General features: G+C 36.4%; 1 protein-coding gene across 1 annotated transcript; it reads right to left on the bottom strand.

Moving 5' to 3' along the window:
• Nucleotides 1-1,184: 1,184 nt before the first annotated feature.
• Nucleotides 1,185-16,502, bottom strand: ELM1 (fission ELM1-like protein (DUF1022)). Its single transcript, XM_022286923.2, has 10 exons — nucleotides 16,101-16,502; nucleotides 15,515-15,753; nucleotides 14,556-14,652; nucleotides 6,071-6,220; nucleotides 5,824-5,950; nucleotides 3,887-3,999; nucleotides 3,753-3,816; nucleotides 3,564-3,657; nucleotides 3,354-3,462; nucleotides 1,185-1,653 (listed from the first exon to the last, which is right to left on the bottom strand). Exons 1-10 carry the CDS (start codon nucleotides 16,287-16,289, stop codon nucleotides 1,552-1,554), a joined length of 1,284 nt encoding a protein of 427 aa, XP_022142615.1. The 5' UTR covers nucleotides 16,290-16,502; the 3' UTR covers nucleotides 1,185-1,551.
• Nucleotides 16,503-18,464: the final 1,962 nt, after the last annotated feature.

Raw genomic sequence — 18,464 nt, 5'->3', positions numbered from 1 at the left:
AGTGAATTTCAAGAAATTTATTGGGTATTGTGTTACGTTGAAATTGTGACAAAAAAAAGGTAAATTAACAGACAAAAACAACTACTTTTTTTAGAGTACAAGAACTAAAATGGAAAATTTGAAAGTATAATAACTAAGATGGGAAAAAACGGAAAATATAAGGACTAAAATGTGGACGTTTTGAATATTCATGACGACCAAATTAGTATTTCAATGTAATAATTTCTAAACTTGAGTTTATGATTTAAGATTTTTTTAATTTAATAACTTGTGAAATGGGGATTAGAACTTGCCAATGATATATGCCTATCTCATATTTTTTACAATAATTTATAGGGGTTATTGTATTTCTCTTCTAGTTATAATAATTCTTTCCGTCAAACTTTGATTTTGTAGCATAAGGACCAATAATTTTTTTTTTGCAATATATAAGGACCAATAATTGCATATGCACTTATTATTATTGTTTTCTTTTCTTTTTTCGCAAAGGTACTTATTAATCCATTATTCTTGTCATAATTATTAATGTTGCAAACAAAAAGAGAGAAAAAAAAAAGCAAGATACTCCATACAAATTATATTATATTTTTTCAGGTACTTATGTCCATAAATATAACTCCTTGAGTCTATATGAAAATAAATAATATCAAGGATGACCATTATTAATAATTTAAGAAATAATAGAGAATAAATATATGACAATATCATAGGAAGTTCAAATTCCAACCCCCAAATTTGAAAGGAAAATAAATATATTCAAAGGAAAAGAGAGAACTCACAATGAAATAGAAGAAATAAAGCCTAATAAAAAAGAAAATTGATCTTCAAAACTAAGACTAATTGGGTCATAACTCATACCAATGACGAAAGTTTGAACCTACTAGCTTGAGCATAACTTAATTGATTAAAACATATCATTAACCCAAAAACCGAAACCGTGGATTGAGAATTTTATATTTCTTTCATATTTTGTGTCTAGTTTTCACTCTTGTTCTATATTTTGTCCAAAATGAGATATGGAACTATTCAATTTTCGGAAAAGATGCTGATGTAACACAGATTTATCAATAAACCAAGATCACCAGTCAAACTCATTCAATAATTTCTATATTTGTAACCAATCTCCAGCAAACCAATGGTGAATTTCATATTGATTGTTCCAACCGTGGCTTGTAACAAAACCATTTAAGAATTTGCTTATTTTTCTCATATAAATGAACCAATTTACAAGAAATATATATTCTACCATACAGTATAAAAATTTTCCTCAACAAAATTCAAGAGCTTCCAGAACTGAGGAAAACAGCAAGCCAAAGCCAAAGCCAAAGCCTCTGCCTATAATACAAGCCGCACTAACAAACAGCTGCTGCTAGCTTCATTATTCTTTTTTTTTCTCAATATTTGTCTAAAAATTGGATTCGAAACCACCAATGCTTCTAATCTCTGTTCCTATGTGCACCATTGTACAAATCTAATGCTCAAAAGGTGAAGGCCCCATATTTTACTGACAAATGAAGAGTAAATTGTGTATAACAGATATCAACAGGCTTCCTATGGCCGTATTCTCCAGCCACGCCTGGCTAGTTCTTCACGCACCCGAGTAGCTGCTTCTGCCGTGTCGTTCAGTGGAGGATAACTCCAGCTCTCTGAGATCTGAAATGTTAAAACAGAATATATGAAAGGGGCATCAAACTTCCATTGGTCAACATCATAAGTGATGAGTATTCTCTTGACTGGTGAACTTTGATTTGGCATAAAACAGAAAAGCCACCCAATCAAGATATTCTTTTCTTCAACTTTGTCACCAAGCAGAAAAAGATAGCAAACGCTATCAATTATATGAAAAAAAGACAATAATATAAAAGCTTTGAAATCAAGGCTTTTTTAATGATATAATATAATATCCATAACTTTCTAGCAGTACACTGAAAAGATTCTCAAAAAGATATCAGAGTTCAGAACAAACTGATACTAAAGCATCTTAATCTTGCCATGGTCCATGCCTCCGAGGAAACATGCTGACTCAGACTGAATAGAATCAAAGTTCTAAAGGGAGTAAAAGAACAAGAGAGCTGATCTTCATAAAAGACAGGATCTCAGACAACAAAACATGTAAATGGAAAGAGAATCTGAATTAGTTTTTGTGCGGGAGGGGGCTCCCTATGCCCCGTAGCGCTGTTTCTTCCTTTTTGTGAGTAATACATACACAGGTTTCATATCCACAAAAAAAAAAAAAAAAAGGAATAAAACGGGGAGAATCGGATGATAAATTTTCCGAGGACCAGATAATAAAGATTACCTAAAGACACATGTCTGTACCGATATAGTTTCTGAAATCAAGGGGTGTCCTTTGTGAGGTTTCTTTATTTTATTTTCATTCTACGCTTATTTATCATTGTCACTGAAATGACTGTATTTGGGTGGGTAACCTTGTCATGGTAACACAGATTGTTGAGGGAGCGAATGACATGTCAGCAACTTGCAAAAGTCAACATGTTAGTCAACGTCACCAGATCATTCAACGAACGTTAGTCCACCATAGTTCCCTCAATATATATATACTCGTTAAATATAAAATTTTCCCATGCTAACTTCATGTTCGAAGAATTTGCTTTAAGATTAAGATTTTCTCATCTGTACTCTTTTCTTATACCAATTTTAATGTATATTTCATCAATCCCATTCATTTCTATTTTATACTTTTTTAGAAATTCAAGATATTTAGAACATGGTTTTTGTTTAAATTAGTGTATACTGTATACACATATAACTACACTTGGAAATAAAAGTATTAAGGACAGCTTCTGACTTTAATTAAGCAAGTGTTAGATTTTTTTATATGATAACTAAAATCAATTTCATAAGACTTTGTGATATCCATTACATTTCTTGAAACATCCGTGTACAAATATCCATAAATCTAGGTCATCAACATTTTCCTCCTGGATTTGTCTAATTGTAAATATTAAAAAGACCCTGTTTAGAGGAAGGACTTCTCTTTTTCCTTTTTTCAAGTACTTAATGAAGTGTCAAACTTGCAGCTACAAGCTATGCAAACACTATGAATTTGAAAGTTATATAGGCACACTGTCTAATTAATTCTAAAGTCTCGGGACTAATTAGGAAGGTGTCTGAATTAGTGGCACAAGACGAACTAGACAAGAGCAGAGCCAAACAAGAACCTTAAAATGTAACAAATTCAGAACATTCATTCCCTTCTCCACGTTAGAATTTAATTTTGAAACTTTGATTAATTAGATAACCGATCATGCATTAAAAATAGAGGGAAAAACATCAAGAGATGTGTAACAGCAGAGTCACTATGAGGCATCAAGAAATAAAAAATCACTTACATCCTCAGAGCCTGTAAATGGTCGGATGACTCCTCTCTCTTTCAAAGATTTATGGAACGCAGAATACTTCCACTTACAGCGCTCAGTTCCAATTACATAGACAGGCTTCCTGCAATAAAAACAGAGACGGGAATGATCAACATAACGAGGTTAAGAAATGGAAAAAAGAAATTTGAAAGCGGGGATTAATCATGAGATGGACAATCATACCCAGTACTGCAAACCTCGCTTATCATGCTAACTGAATCTGCTGTTACAACAAACGCATCTGCCCAAGCTAAATGGCCCATGTGCGGATTCGGCTCTGAAGAATATTAATATGGAACTACTGAATCAAATTTACAGATATGGCTACAATAAACAAAACATATCAAACTCATATAATAGATAATCATGAACCTTGTCCACCCCAGATGTGAACTTTTGGATTATCCCCAAGTTCTTTCACGACAACATTATACACCTGTTAAGAAAGCACAAGGTATAAGAAAGGTCACCGATAGAAAATAACTAAGATATTTTCTCAACCCTACCTTCTTAGGAGTTCTGTCCGAGAAGGATATTCTGACACTTCCACAGCTTGCAAGAACGCTCAGCAAACTGGTTACCAACTGCTTTGCAAGATCCACACCATACCAACAGCAACCTGCAGAAAATCTAATTATAACTCAAGCACATTTTATCTATAATGTCCACTATCAACACGATCACCAACAAGAATGTAGTGAAAATACAGAGACCTATATACATAAGTGTTCATTTTTTCAGAAAAATGTATCCCGTGGTCTCTACTATTGATATAGGAAGAAATTTTTGCACACGTCAATATAGGTCCACTTATCCACCTACCCTACATCCTAGCAACTTGCACCTCCTATATCATGAATTGTGTCTAGTAGGCAAGAGGAAGAGAAAATAAAGTGAAGGTGGCACAATGAGCCCAGTATAAACCTCCTTGGGGAAGTTTTCCATCACATATTAGTGAACAAAAGGGGAGAAAACAAAACAAAAATATGCAGCTCCAAGGCACATTGGAAAAAGAAGATAAAAGATTTGGATAATGGAGGCTACAGGTTTTCCTACATATACCCAGGACTTCTTACTGAAAATCACCCTAAATTCTGCATAGATTATAGTTATTGTACTCTCTGCTCGTAACAAAATCTCTCAAGACCCAGCACAACATTCCTGACGACATTCCTAGCAACATTCACAGCCTTGAAAAACCAGGTTAAGTGCTCCAGCACCATAATTCTCTCAAAAGTTAAAAATACAAACAACAAAACAATGAGAAATTTAACAGTATATAAATTATTTGTTCTATGGTTTATTCATGGGTGACATACATGTTAAATTTCACTCAAATATAAACAAGTGTTCTGTTGAATTTCCTCCATCTGTATATTAGTTGTCCATTTTTATGGCAATAATTATGTTTCTGCAAATTTAATTCATTCCTTATCTTTAGACTCTAGCTGGTCTTTGTTTATGTCAGAGGACTTTGTATTACTTTCATATTATGGCATATGATATACTCTATAATATAATTTTTCTCAAATCTTGTTTAGTTGGTATTAGAGCTAAAAGAAACCCTAGTCAAAGTTGGACCTTTGATGCACCTTTTTTCTCCAATGCCCGTTTCTCCTACATGCAGTATTCTCCAGCATGCAATAACCAACCATAGTGCACAAACTAGTCTGCATAGAGAATGATGAAAATTTCTTCGCGTCATGTTTGCACCGTCCAAAAATAAGATTTCATCATTGTCATTCATCCATGTTCAGACAACTGTCTGAGTATTTGGGCTACCTTGTCTGAGCAGTCCAGTTGTGTCCTCGCTGGCCACTAATCACATCTGGTCAAACCATACTTCTAACCTCATTGCAATGTCTGAAGTAACTTCTGAATCAACTTCGTTCTCTGTAACTGAGATTTATGAGAATGGGACCATTAATCCCAATTCCCAACAGCCACCCAGACCAAATAATCACCATTCAACTAAATGGAGACAACTTTACTTGTTGGTCTCAGAGTGTTAAGAGTGTATATTCGTGGACCATTAGTTCTTCCATGACTTGTAGTTATCTTTATCCCTTCTATGACTTTCAAAATATTGAATATAATATGGGGCTTCTCAAACCAAGTTATTCTAAGAAATGTTCTCCAGATAATGCACAATTAATATAGTCAGCGACAGACCTGAGTTTAGTCAAAAACACATACCAACAGCTCAAAATTTACATATATATCAAAATGCAAAAATTTTCATTTAGCATGCTATACAAAATAGTAATACACTAATGGTTAAAGTAATATGACCCTTACAAGCTAATAAACAAGGAATAATCTTTTTTTAATAGTAAAGAATTGATTATCAACAAGGTAAGCTTCATGTTTTAAAAACAAAAGGAAAGGGGATAACGGATAAATTGATAGTGAGTATGATGCCCCAATAGATTGAGAAACATACTTGTAGGCCCTCCTATGTTGACCACCAATAAGGGTTTCGGAAGAGGAGCAAACTCATCGTGCCATGCACTAGCTGCACTGCGTAATGCAGCAAAATCAATCTGATGAAGGGCTCCAACAGTCAAGACCTGTATTTAGAAATTTTAGAACAGACTGTATTTTGTCAATTGAAAGAAGAAAACCTGACAGTATAAGCCCAAAAATTTTTATCGAAAGAATAACGAAATATATACGGTCAGCACACTTACCACATGCTGATCTGGTGGTTCACGTGGAGTTATCCACTTCTTCATAAATCGAGGGACTTGCTCTTGTGCTTGAGAAGTTAAAGGATAATAATCATGATGAGGAGTGATGACCATGTCGAACCGATTCAAATGCAACCTTGGATGTTGTATCTAACCCCAAAAAGAAAACAAATAAATATAAGGATTCGGAACTTGAGTATTCTTCGAAAAATTATCCACTAATCAAATACCCAAAACATAAAAAACAACATAAGCATCTTTCCACTGTTAAGCAGCTATATTAAAAAATGGATAAAACTTGGCTCCTCATTGGTAAGGAGAGCAACTTTGTCCTTGCCGTCGTTAGATATTTGACAACTCATTATTTTTTAAATTAAATTTTTGTTTTTACATTTCTCTTTCTTAGTTGTCAAATATTTAATGGTGGAAAGGACAAGGTTGCTCCTTACTAGTAAGGAGCCGAGTTTTATCATTAAAAAAATTATGCATGTGAAGTTTTGTCAATGTGGACATGTCCAAGAATGCTGAAGCGTACTGTAAGTTTGTACAAGTTTTTAAAGAGTATGAAACTCAACTTTTATTAAACGAATATGCAAGTATGAAGAGGTACTTAAAAAAAAAAAAAAAAAAGAAACCGCAAGAGAGAGAGAAACTCAAAAAACCATCAGAACGAAGCTATACAAAACTCAGCAAGTCCCCAACGATTAAACCAAAGAAAAAAATGTAACTTAAAAGTTTGATAGAGCCAATAAGAAATATAAATTTACAGAATGCTCTAGATTTGTCCTTCATCCAAAAAAATATTTCTTTCCAAAAATATTACTTTTCTCCATGAAAATAAGTTCACGACCCATAGACCTTCTACCTCCACACAGCATTGCTCCAGGACAACTCCCATACAATTATTGCGAGAGCTGGCTCTTTTTTTTCTTGGGGTGGGAGCAAAGTTGTCCCTCTACTGATTGATTCTTCAATCAAGTTTTGAAAGTTAGATTGTTCCTGCGTTTCAAATATAAAGTCTCATTTGAAGCTTTAGACAAAACATCCCCAATATCCCAGTTTGATGGAGCAGTCTATCTTTCCCAACAAAGGAATAGAAACCAAATATTTCTCTTTAACAATGTGATAAAAAGATGTAGCCCAAACCAATCATATCAATGAATTAGCACCATAACCAAAAGGAAAGGAGCAAGGTAAAATAAGGTACTCTAAATCCTAGGGACAAGAGGCAAATCTCCTATGAATGAAATCATAGGAACTAATCCTCTCATGAGTCACTACAGCTAAGCCGATATGAAGGGGTCCGCACAGAAGACCTCCACATAACTTATCTTGGCGTCCCGTTAGGAGGAAATCACAGGGTTGCTTCCTTTTTTAATCCCTTGGTGGACGGGTTTAGAGCAAAGTTGGAAAAATGGAGAACATTTCCCGATTTCAAAAGGTGTATGACTTGCTTTAATCCACTCTATTCTCAACCGTTTGCCAATTTATTGATTATTGATCTTTAAAGCTCCTCAGAAAATCATCATTTCCTTAGAGAGGATCATCTGTAACTTCTTCTGGAAGGGAGGGGCAGTTGTTTGAGTAGTCATTCACTCATTTGGTTAAATGGGAATGGACTTCTCTTCCCCTTCTTCATGGTGGGCTGGGCCGTGGTTTAATATAGCTAAAAACACTGGCTGGTTCTGTAAGTTTCTTGCTTTCAAAGTAGAAATCGTAACAGGATTCGCTTTTGTAAAGATATTTAGGTTGGCACTTCTACTTTAGAAGTTTTACTCCCTGATATCTTTTTTATCTCAATGAACCATTGCAGAATGCTGGAATTAAGATGACCAAGATTGGGGATTTAGCTTTCAAGAGAGGTTTCATGGATAGAGATGGGGAGTTGGTTGGGTTTGATTGAGAAAATTGCGCCAGGTACAGGGTTGGATAAGATAGCATGGTCTTTGAAAACTTCAGGGTTTTGTCCACCAAATCAACATTCCTCCACCTTACCAATTCAAACTAGAAGATGGCTTCCCCTTTAATTAAAGCAATATGGCAGTTTAACATCCCAAAAACAGGCAAAAGTTTTTCTTCGGAGCCTCACTTATAGAAGTCTCAACACAAATGAAAGGTTACAGAAAAAATTTAGTGGGTGATCTCTTTCTCCATCGGTTTGTTGTCTTTGCTTCCAACATGAAGAAACTTTGGAACATTTATTCCTTCACTGTAAATTCACCTCTATAGGCTGGGAGTTTCTGTTTAAAACTTTTGATCTTAAATGTTGTATGTCCAAGATGATGGATGGGTGGCTCAACGAAGTGTTGCACGGGTCGCTTTCAAAGGGTAAAGCTAAGACATCATGGTGGTGTGCTGTTACTGTTAGAGCCTTTTTTTGGATTTTGTGGAGAGAATGAAACAAGTGAGTTTCTGAAGGAACTCATTCTAGTACAGACAAGTTCACAGATGGTGTGTACAGCTTATGACATCTCTTTGGTGCCTTTAACACAAGGATTTTTTTCGGTAATTACAATTTATCTTTGATTCTCCAAGATTTGAAAGCGCTAATGTATTGGGTTCTGTTGGACAGGGGTCCTCTCATCATGCCCCAGTCCCCTTAGGTTGTTTCGCTCTTGGTTTTGTCTGGTTAATATATCTCTCTTTAAAAAAGAAAGTCACATAATGTACTGCCTTTTAGAGGCACGTACAATTCAAATCCTTCAGAAACGATTAAGGAGAGACGCCAAGAAATTTATGATCCAAACATTAAATTCTTGATTCTCACTAAATGCTCCAATCTTAAATCTGAACAAAGAAAAGAGACTAGGATAAGTTTGACTAAAGAATAAACTTATCAAGCCAAGGGTTATCCCGAAATCTAGTATTAAAAGTTCAAGCCTCATTAGTGACATCTCACATTTGACTATTTCATCCACCTTCAAAAGAAAGGCCCCTGGAAATGGATGGCGAAGAGTACATTTCTTTATTGAGCTTAGAACCAACTTCAGAACAAGAACAAGATTTAGGGGTGGAAGACTCGGGGGAAGAGGAAGAAAATTCAGAGCACTTTCCTTTTTCCAAAAAGCTGGTTCGAAATTTGTGGAAATGTAAGATGTGTATTAGGCCTCTGTCTACAAAAGGGAGTGTCTCAACAAAGAAAAAAGCTAGAGAAGTTACTAATACGCTCCGCGCTATGGAAAAGGAAATAGAAGAAGAAGAGAACGACGTAGGAGAGGGACGGACAGGTTATAAATGAAAATCCTATCCTGGAACGTTAGGGGGCTTGGCGCTCCTTCCAAGAGAGCTCTTGTTAAATCTCTCTTGGTTAAAGTAAACCCGGATGTGGCTATCTTGCAAGAAACAAAGCTTCAGGCTATAGATAGATGTTTAGTGAAATCTATTTGGAGCTCCAGGCATTTAGGTTGGGTGGAGCTGGAAGCCGCTGGATCTGCCGGCGGTATTCTCATCTTATGGAACCAAGACTCGGTGCAAGTAGAAGACTCAGTGATGGGTTCGTTCTCGGTCTCTATTTTTGTTAACTACAAAGATAACTTTCTGGGCTGGATAACAGGAGTCTACGGGCCTTCTAGTTATAAAGGTAGAGATGACTTCTGGCAGGAACTGCAGGATTTGAATGGTCTTTGTTCTGAGAATTGGTGTTTAGGAGGGGACTTTAATGTGGTGCGAAGAGTTACGGAAAAATCGAATGGGGGAAGATCCACTAGAAGTATGAAAAATTTCAATCTGTTGATAGACGAGCTAGATTTGTTTGATGTCCCCATGAAGAACGGTTTATTTACCTGGTCCGCTGTAAGGGAGAGACCGGTAGCCACCCGTATAGACAGATTCTTCCTTTCTCATAGCTGGATGGAGGCTTTCAAAGAGGCGGAGTTAATTAGGCTCCCAAGAACGATGTCAGACCACTTTCCCCTGCTCCTAAAGATAGGAAACCAGAAATGGGGACCGATGCCTTTTCGTTTCGAAAATATGTGGTTAGACCACCCCACTTTCAAGGAAACGGTTGAATCCTGGTGGACTTCCCTACCTTCTGAAGGCTGGCCGGGATATGCTTTTATGGGAAAATTGAAAGCTCTTAAAGCCTTGCTCAAAAAGTGGAACAAAGAGACCTTTGGGGTGGTGGAAGATAGGCTAAAGATTTGTGAAAACAGAATTGAAGCCTTTGGATCAATTAGAATTGGATGGCTTGATTTCTGAAGTTGATAGAAAAGACAGAGAGGAGCTCAAAAAGTCCTACTTGGATTTAGTAATCAGTGAACATAGAAAATGGGCTCAAAAATGTAAGTTATTGTGGCTAAAAGAGGGGGATGAAAACTCCAGTTTTTTCCATAAATGGGTGTCGGCTAGGAAGTCTAAAGCTTGTATTTCAATGCTAGAAACAGTCTCAGGGGAGCTTCTTACTGCAGAAAAAGATATTGAGCAGGAGATTGTAGGGTTCTACCATCGTCTGTATGGGGAGACTTCAGGGCATAGGTTCTTGGTGGAAAATCTGCAATGGGGAGGCCTTGAGGAGAACTGGAAAGCTTGGCTCGAAAGACCTTTTAACATGGAAGAGATTAAACATGCGGTCTTCAATCTGGGAAATTTGAAGTCCTCGGGTTCGGATGGCTTCACTAATGAATTCTTTAAAAAATCTTGGAACACCCTCAAGGATGATTTGCTAGGGGTGTTCCAGGATTTTTTTAGAAATGGTATCATCAACCGGTGTACAAACGAGACATATATTTGCTTAATCCCAAAGAAGACGAAGGCCATGAGGGTTGGGGAATTCAGACCGATTAGCCTTGTGACTTCTTTGTACAAGATTATCTCGAAAGTTTTGGCTGAGAGGCTCAAGAAGGTTCTTCCAAAGATTGTTCATGATACTCAATCGGCCTTTATAGAGGGCCGCCAAATCATAGACGCGATTCTGGTTGCTTCTGAGGCAATGGGGGACTGGGAGACTAGGAAAAAATCTGGCTTCATTCTCAAACTTGATTATGAGAAAGCCTACGACAAGGTCGATTGGACTTACCTTAATGCTGTTTTGGAGAAGTTGGGTTTTGGCGCCCGATGGAGGAATTGGATTAATGGCTGCTTATCTTCAACAAATTTTTCCATCATCATAAATGGTAGACCGAGAGGAAAGATTGTCGCTAAAAGAGGGTTGAGGCAAGGGGACCCTCTTTCCCCTTTCCTCTTCACAATTGTAGGTGATTCTTTTAGCCGTATGGTCCACTTCTGCATCCAAAGAAGATTGATCAGAGGTTTTGGGGTCGGTAAGCAGGAGGTTGAAGTCTTTCACCTACAGTATGCAGACGACACTATGATCTTCTGCCCAAACGAACACGGTTTGCTTGATAGATGGTGGATGGTATTGGATATATTCCTTAATGCTTCAGGTTTGTCTTTGAACTTGAGTAAAACTTCTATAATTGGGATTCATGTGGAGGAAGACATCCTTCAGAATATGGCCAAGAGCTTGGGCTGTAAAGTGGAGAAACTTCCGGTGTCCTACTTAGGCATTCCCCTAGGAGGTAATTTTAAGAAGAAATCGTTTTGGGAACCTCTTATTGACAGAGTGAAGAAGAGAATTCAAAAGTGGAAGAATCTCCTTCTTTCGAAAGGGGGAAGGTTAACTCTAGCTCAGTCGGTTATTACCAGTTTACCCCTCTATTTTTTCTCTATTCTAAAAGCTCCGAAAGGGGTTGTTAAGGAGATAGAGAGGTTGATTAGAAACTTCTTCTGGAACGGAGGAACTCTTAAAGGGGCTTGCACCCACCTGGTAAATTGGGGGAAAACAGGCCTCCCCTTGCAGTGTGGTGGGCTTGGTATAAGGGCTCTACAGCAGCGGAATAATAGCCTCCTTCTAAAGTGGCTTTGGAGATTCACTCAAGAACCACACGCCTTATGGAGGAGAGTGATAGTCAGTATTTATGGTGAGGACAAATACGGATGGGGTACTCTCCCTCCCAAAGGTAGTGCTAGAGGCAGACCGTGGTATGAGATCGCCAAAAATAGTACCTTCTTCTTCAAGTTTCTGAGTTTCAAAGTGCAGAACGGGACTCGTATTAAATTCTGGCTGGACACTTGGGTTGAAGAAAGGCCCCTCAAGGATAGGTTCCCTGATCTGTTTAATATTTCCACGAAAGAAGAGGCCACGGTTGCTGCCTGCTGGAATGGAAGTGAGAATGATTGGGATTTGGGCTTCCGAAGAGGCCTTTTTGACTGGGAAGTTGATAGCTGGATCAACCTTATTCAGACGATAGATGTGGTGAGGCTTGGGGAAGGAGAAGACCATGTTGTTTGGTCTCTAGGAAAAAACGGGCTTTTTTCTACTCGTACTGCGAGGATAAAAATGGGGGAGTGCAACCCTTCTTTAAGATCTCCTCTCATCTCGGCGGTTTGGAATTTCAAAGCTCCAAAGAAGGTTAAAGTTTTTCTCTGGTCCTTAGCCCACAGAAGTCTCAACACACATGACTTACTCCAAAGGAAGTGCAGAAACTGGGTGATGTCCCCTTCAGTTTGTAGCCTTTGCAATGAAAGTAGCGAAACCATTGATCATATTTTTTTCTCACTGCCACTTCGCGGCAAGAGGATGGCATTTCCTTTTGAATATTTTTGGGGTGGCGACATGCTTCCCAAAACATATTGACGATTAGTTGGTGGAAATTCTCCATGGGTGGATGATTCCAAAGAAGGCTAACTTGATTTGGAAGTGTGCTTCAAGAGCCCTTTTATGGCATCTTTGGATAGAACGGAACTCTCGGGTCTTCGATGATATAATCAGCCCTTTTGACATTTTTTGTAGGAATGTACAGCACACTGCTTCTTGGTAGTGCATTAATTACGGAAAATTCTTTTGTAATATCAACCTCTCCTTGTTCATGAACAATTGGAAAGAGTTGGTCTAGTTTTTGGGTGGGGTTGCCTCTACCCCAGCCCGTTCGCTGTATCTTTCTTTTGTGATTAATGAAAGTTTCTTATAAAAAAAAAATAATTTCTTCTTATTTTAAATGGATAAACCAACTTCAAGTAAGATAAATAAAGGCAAAATTATGAGTCACACACAAAACACAGACCCAATAAAAAAGCTTAAAAACAGAAAGATAAGCTCAAATTGTTAAGCTTTAGAAAAAAGGATAATTGATGTGGTGCGGCTACGAGAAGGAGAGGACCAGGTTTGTTGGTCTATAGGCAAAGGGGGGATGTTTTCTACTCGTTTAGCTTGCTTGAAGATGGTGGAGTGCAACCTTTCCTTGAAATCCCTCGTCGTTCCATCGATTTGGAGGTTTACAACTCCAAAGAAGGTTAAGGTGTTTCTATGGTCACAAGCTCATGAGACTTTCCAAAAGAAGTGCACCAGATGGATGCTAACTCCCTCGCAACTTACGCCTGGCTAGCAATGAGACCATCGACCACCCTTTTATTCATTGTTCATTTGCGGCTCGGGGCTGGTATTTTCTCTTGTACCTCTTCAGTGTGTCGACGTTCTTCCCTAATCAAATAGATGGGTGGTTATCTAAAGTTCTTCACGGTTCGAATCTCCCTCAAAAGGCTAGGTTTCTGTGGAATTGTGCTTCGAGAGCCCTTTTATGGCATCTCTGGTTGGAAAGAAATCTTCATGTTTTCAAAGACAAGTCTTCTACTTTTGACATTTTATTGTAGAAATGTACGGTATTCTACCTCTGCTGGTACATCGATTATAGAAAATTATTTTGTAATTACAACCTTTCCATGGTCATGAACAACTAGAAAGCGGTTGTTTAGTCCTTTCGGATGGAGTTCCCTCTACCCCAGCCCCTAGGTTGTCTCCTTTTGGTTTTTTTTTTCCTGGAATATACAAGTTTCTTATCTAAAAAGGAAAAAGGATAATTATGAAAGATGAAAACATCCAAAGCTAGTGATTTTGCCAAGTTGCAAACCTCCTTCCAAAACTCCCTTAAAACCCACTTGCTCCTCTCCAACCAAATATTATATAGAATTGCAAAGAGAGGTAGCTTGCAAAAGAACTTTTCCACCGTAATTTCTATGAAGCTTCCTCTTTCAATAGAACACTTTTCTATCCATAACATGGAGTTAGAATAGTAAAATTTTCCACGACAAGAAAGATTTGACAAGGAGACGATGCTCCTAGCCACCCACACAACCAACAAGAACCTGAATTTCTTAAAATATTAAAAAAAGTTTATGTTTACAAAGATATTGCAAGAAAAAGAGAAAAGATATACTCCCATAAAAAGAAGAAAAATTACAAGAAATTAGACCATCTAGATTGCAAATAACCAAAAATAACCCAAGAATCTAAATGTTAGACCATATGGAAGAGCTAATGTAAAGGTTTCATCTTGGCAAAGGAGCTACCCTAGGCCTATGGGATGTACCTTTCCTTTGTTTTTATATAGTCCCTTGTTTCTTATCCAAACTCCATAATGGTCACCAAAAATATCCTTTAGCCAAATACAAACAACAAATGAAATATTAGAAAGAAGGATCACTATCATACTTGCACAACAAAAACTTTCTCCGATGCCAAGCGTCTAATGGAACTTGAAATAGTTATGGTATCCCTGCCAGATGCAACCACCAATAGAGGTCCATCCCTGGAAAAAGACAGACAAACATTTATCATACGTGATTCTTTCTAAATGAGAAAACAAACTTTTTATAATCAAAAGGTCAAAAAGGAAAGGTAAGTTTCCAGTTTCGAACCTATAAAATTTAACAAGAAGAACTCAATGATAGAGCAGTTTCTTATCCAAAAAGAAAAAAAGAAAAAACAAGAAGAACATATTTTATAGCAGAGAAAATTTTACTTTTATCAAAGGGTAAGCACGGGGGACTACACAAAAATGAAGAATGAAGGTAACAAACATTTATCATACATGATTCTTTCTAATAAGAAAACAAACTTTTTATAATCAAAAGCTATAAAAGGAAAGGAAAGTTTCCAGTTTCGAACTTATAAAATTTAATAACAAGAACATATTTTATAGCAGAGAAAATTTTACTTTTATCAAAGGGTAAGCACCAACGAATGGGAGACTATACAAAAATGAAGAACGAAAGTTGGCTACTGTAGGATAGGAGGACTAGGATTCTGTTCCTAAATATCAAATATCAACTTAATCATCTTATAAAAGCATCCATGCTTGAAAACATCATAGGATGGATACATAATTCTATGAGATAATATCCTTATATATAGCATTTATTTGATATAATAACAGGCTTGAAAAACTAATATAACTGAAATGGCTTAATACAAGTTCAGATGTTTTTATTTTAGTAAAATGCTTAATTTATGGCAGATCTAGAAAATTTTTAAACTCCAAGTAGATGCATGTCAAAAACTAAACCTACAGAAATCACATTGTTCCACTAGTGCACTAGGCATGGAAAGGACGTTATAAATCAAGTTTGATAATCAAAGTCTCCGTAAAGATACGAGGAAAACGAATTTACTTTTCATAAGTCTCCCGGGCCATTGATACAATATGCTTTAAGTCAGCTTCTAAAATGCATGACAAGCCCGCACTTCCACCATTTTCTGAAGATATAGGCATAAGTTTCCTCCCTTTTGATCGCAACAAAAACCGAGCGTAAACACTTAACTGGGTCATGATAAAATCTAACTTTTTGTGAAGAGAAACCGGAAGCCAGTGGAGCCAATTATTTATTCCTCCTCTGGGCCTTGTAACCCGCTGCAAGTGATGGAGGCACATATAAAATGCAAATTGTTAGTCTTGAGATTCCACTATACAAGCCCTAAAATACTGAAAAAAGGTTGTGAGCAGTTCTGGTTTATGGATTTTCTAAGGTCATCAAAGGTGGGGATATACGAAAGTTGTTTCTTACTACTAAATGAATGCAACACCTATCCCGTAGCCACCACCCATCCCCGTATTCGCAGTAACGAAATGCACAACCAATAACGACGCATTCCTCAAGCAATAACCGCCCAATTAAGCAGTAAAGTTCAATGATTTTCATTCCCAACAACAATTTGACTACTTCTAACCCTCGAAAAAGATAAATCCACAGAACTTACGTAGAGCACATGCTTGTCAGCCAAGCCAAGCGCCTGAACCAAACCGATACACTGATTCTCAGACCCAGAAGAACCGTTGCCGATGACAACCGCCCGCCTAATAACGCCATAAACGCCGCCTTCGAAGATTTCTGATTCGGCGGGGGTAGGGCTCGGTGGGTCTGGCTCTCGCAGCCGTATCGGCCTCATCGATCACAATACGATTATTTCAGTCAATCCCCTAAATCTTCCGGAATCAAACGTAGAATAGGAACTGAAATTTGGATGAAAATCGGAGGGAGATGAAAACGAAACTTGTTTAGTTCTTCAGAAGAAAGACGAAGGGAGTTCTGTCTTCGACTATGCTTGCTTCTGCCATACTTTTCTTCTTCCTGTTTTGATTGTTTTGGTTTTTCCTTTTTTCGCGTCCCTGCGAATGAGAGAGAATTTTGACTCCAAGGTAAAATCTTCGTAATTAGATAAAAATAAAATATTTTAATTTATTTTAAAATTAATTAAATAAAGGTTAAATTACGATTTTTTTTTCTTAAATGTTTTTTATAGTTTTGTGGGAATTTGAAACATGATTTTTTTTATGGGAGATATATGTTTTCACAAATTGAGTTTAATTTCAAGTTTGGTTATGTAATGTGGATGGCTTTTGAAGTTTCCATTACATTCTATTTAGGAATTGATTTAATATGATTTAGGAATCGATTTGATATGATTTTGAATTTAACATTTAATTTCATATATTGTTTCGATTTAGATGTTTTATTCCTATAATGATTAGGAATTATATGTTTGTATCGAGATGAAACAAGAAATTCAATATGAAAGTATATTTTGTAATTCTTTCTATCTTCACCCCTCCCTTGAAGCCTCCCAAAGTTAGCACAGTTCCAAATGTTTTTCTATGCGAACGTATTTCTTTTAGTGTGGCTTCGTTTGAGATGTTATTCTTGACATCGCTCTTTGACTTTCTAATAATTTTACTTTCTAGCGAGAAAAGCTTAATTTTTCAACTTATTGTTACTTCATATTTTGAGTAACTAAATACTGATGGGTTGTTAGGACTTTCTAATACTTTTTTTTTACAACATTTGGAGTGGGGATCAAAGATATATGTCAATTATCGGTAAATTTTACTCGCTTGGACAAAGTTTCCTAATAACTATAATTAAAGATAAAAGAAAATTAACTTTTGAATACAAAGATCAATCCAAAAGTCAATGTTGAAGCTATATATTATCTACTCTTATTTTCGGATCATAATTTCTAAGAACCCCAAATTTAAATGTTGATGAATAAATCAATAACCAATTCATATGGATTTAACCCTACTCATCACCACTACAATCTAAACTTGATTTTCAAGTATGAATTATTATTTGTTAAATTTGACACCCACCAAATTTTTATCTTGGATGAGAAAGCCGATGAGTTGATTATTTTGAAACAATTTTAAAAAAAAGTTTAAAATAAAAATTTTAAACAATATAAACATGATTGAAATCATACTAAGATAAAGATCTGTAGTTATGTTAGGAACCTTTTATTTCACTCAAATGAAAAATATAAATTGTGCTAAGTTTGTTTTTTTAGTATAACGAGTGAAGTAGGGAAATTCGAACTTATAACCTCTTGATTAAAATATACCGTTGCGCCAAGCTTACGTTAGCAAAAAAAAAAAAGAAAAAAAAATTCAAGCCATTAATTTGATAAGCGCCAAGGTTTCTCAAGTTTACAAAGCTAGAGGACATTCTAAGATCTTTGTAAACTTTCACAAAAACAGTTAACCGACCGAATGATTCTAACCAAGAGTAAGGTTAGCGAAGATGAATCACTCTTAGATCAAACCTAGAATCTATGATGATCACTCCTAGATGCTAAGATGACTCACTTCAGGATTAACTTAATCGAGACTAATCCAATGAATCAGTTTAATATCAAACCTAAAAGCAATATTTGAAAGAAATAACACCAAATGTATTAAGGAACAAAAGTTATTGATTTCAATGTCATAAATATGCCATAACAAGGTCATTACAAGCCTTTAAATAAGCCAAAGGGTCGTTCCGCAAGGATATACCAAAAGTCTTTCAAAACCCTATTTGATGCAAATTGAATAAAATAAGACATGCAAATTAAAACTTGATTGCACATCAATATAGCGCTTGAATGCTGAACAAAAAAAGTATGATGAATTTAAATTGTATGAAAAATCTAATGTAGAAGGCGTTTCATTGGATGAGGTTTGACAAGTTTTGACTTCACAAACTCCTAAGAGATGCAATTTGCAAGCTAGCACCTATTCACAATTCTGTACATTTTTTCTGTCCTCCGTGTCATCTCTAAAAATAGACAACTTTTTTCGTGTCATCT

Source organism: Momordica charantia (assembly GCF_013281855.1).
Source record: "Momordica charantia cultivar OHB3-1 chromosome 3 unlocalized genomic scaffold, Mcharantia_2.0 BLBB01000003.1, whole genome shotgun sequence".
Taxonomy (NCBI): domain Eukaryota; kingdom Viridiplantae; phylum Streptophyta; class Magnoliopsida; order Cucurbitales; family Cucurbitaceae; genus Momordica; species Momordica charantia.
Note: the sequence above shows the minus strand (reverse complement) of the source record. Positions and strands in the feature narration are given on the sequence as shown.

Excerpts from the sequence above, each read along its gene's own strand:
- ELM1 (XM_022286923.2), bottom strand. The coding sequence starts at position 16,289 with ATGAGGCCGATACGGCTGCGAGAGCCAGACCCACCGAGCCCTACCCCC. Across the intron at positions 15,754-16,100 it reads CTGACAAGCATGTGCTCTAC|CGGGTTACAAGGCCCAGAGG; the intron begins GTAAGTTCTGTG and ends CATCACTTGCAG. Across the intron at positions 6,221-14,555 it reads AGAAAGTTTTTGTTGTGCAA|ATACAACATCCAAGGTTGCA; the intron begins GTATGATAGTGA and ends TTTTGGGGTTAG.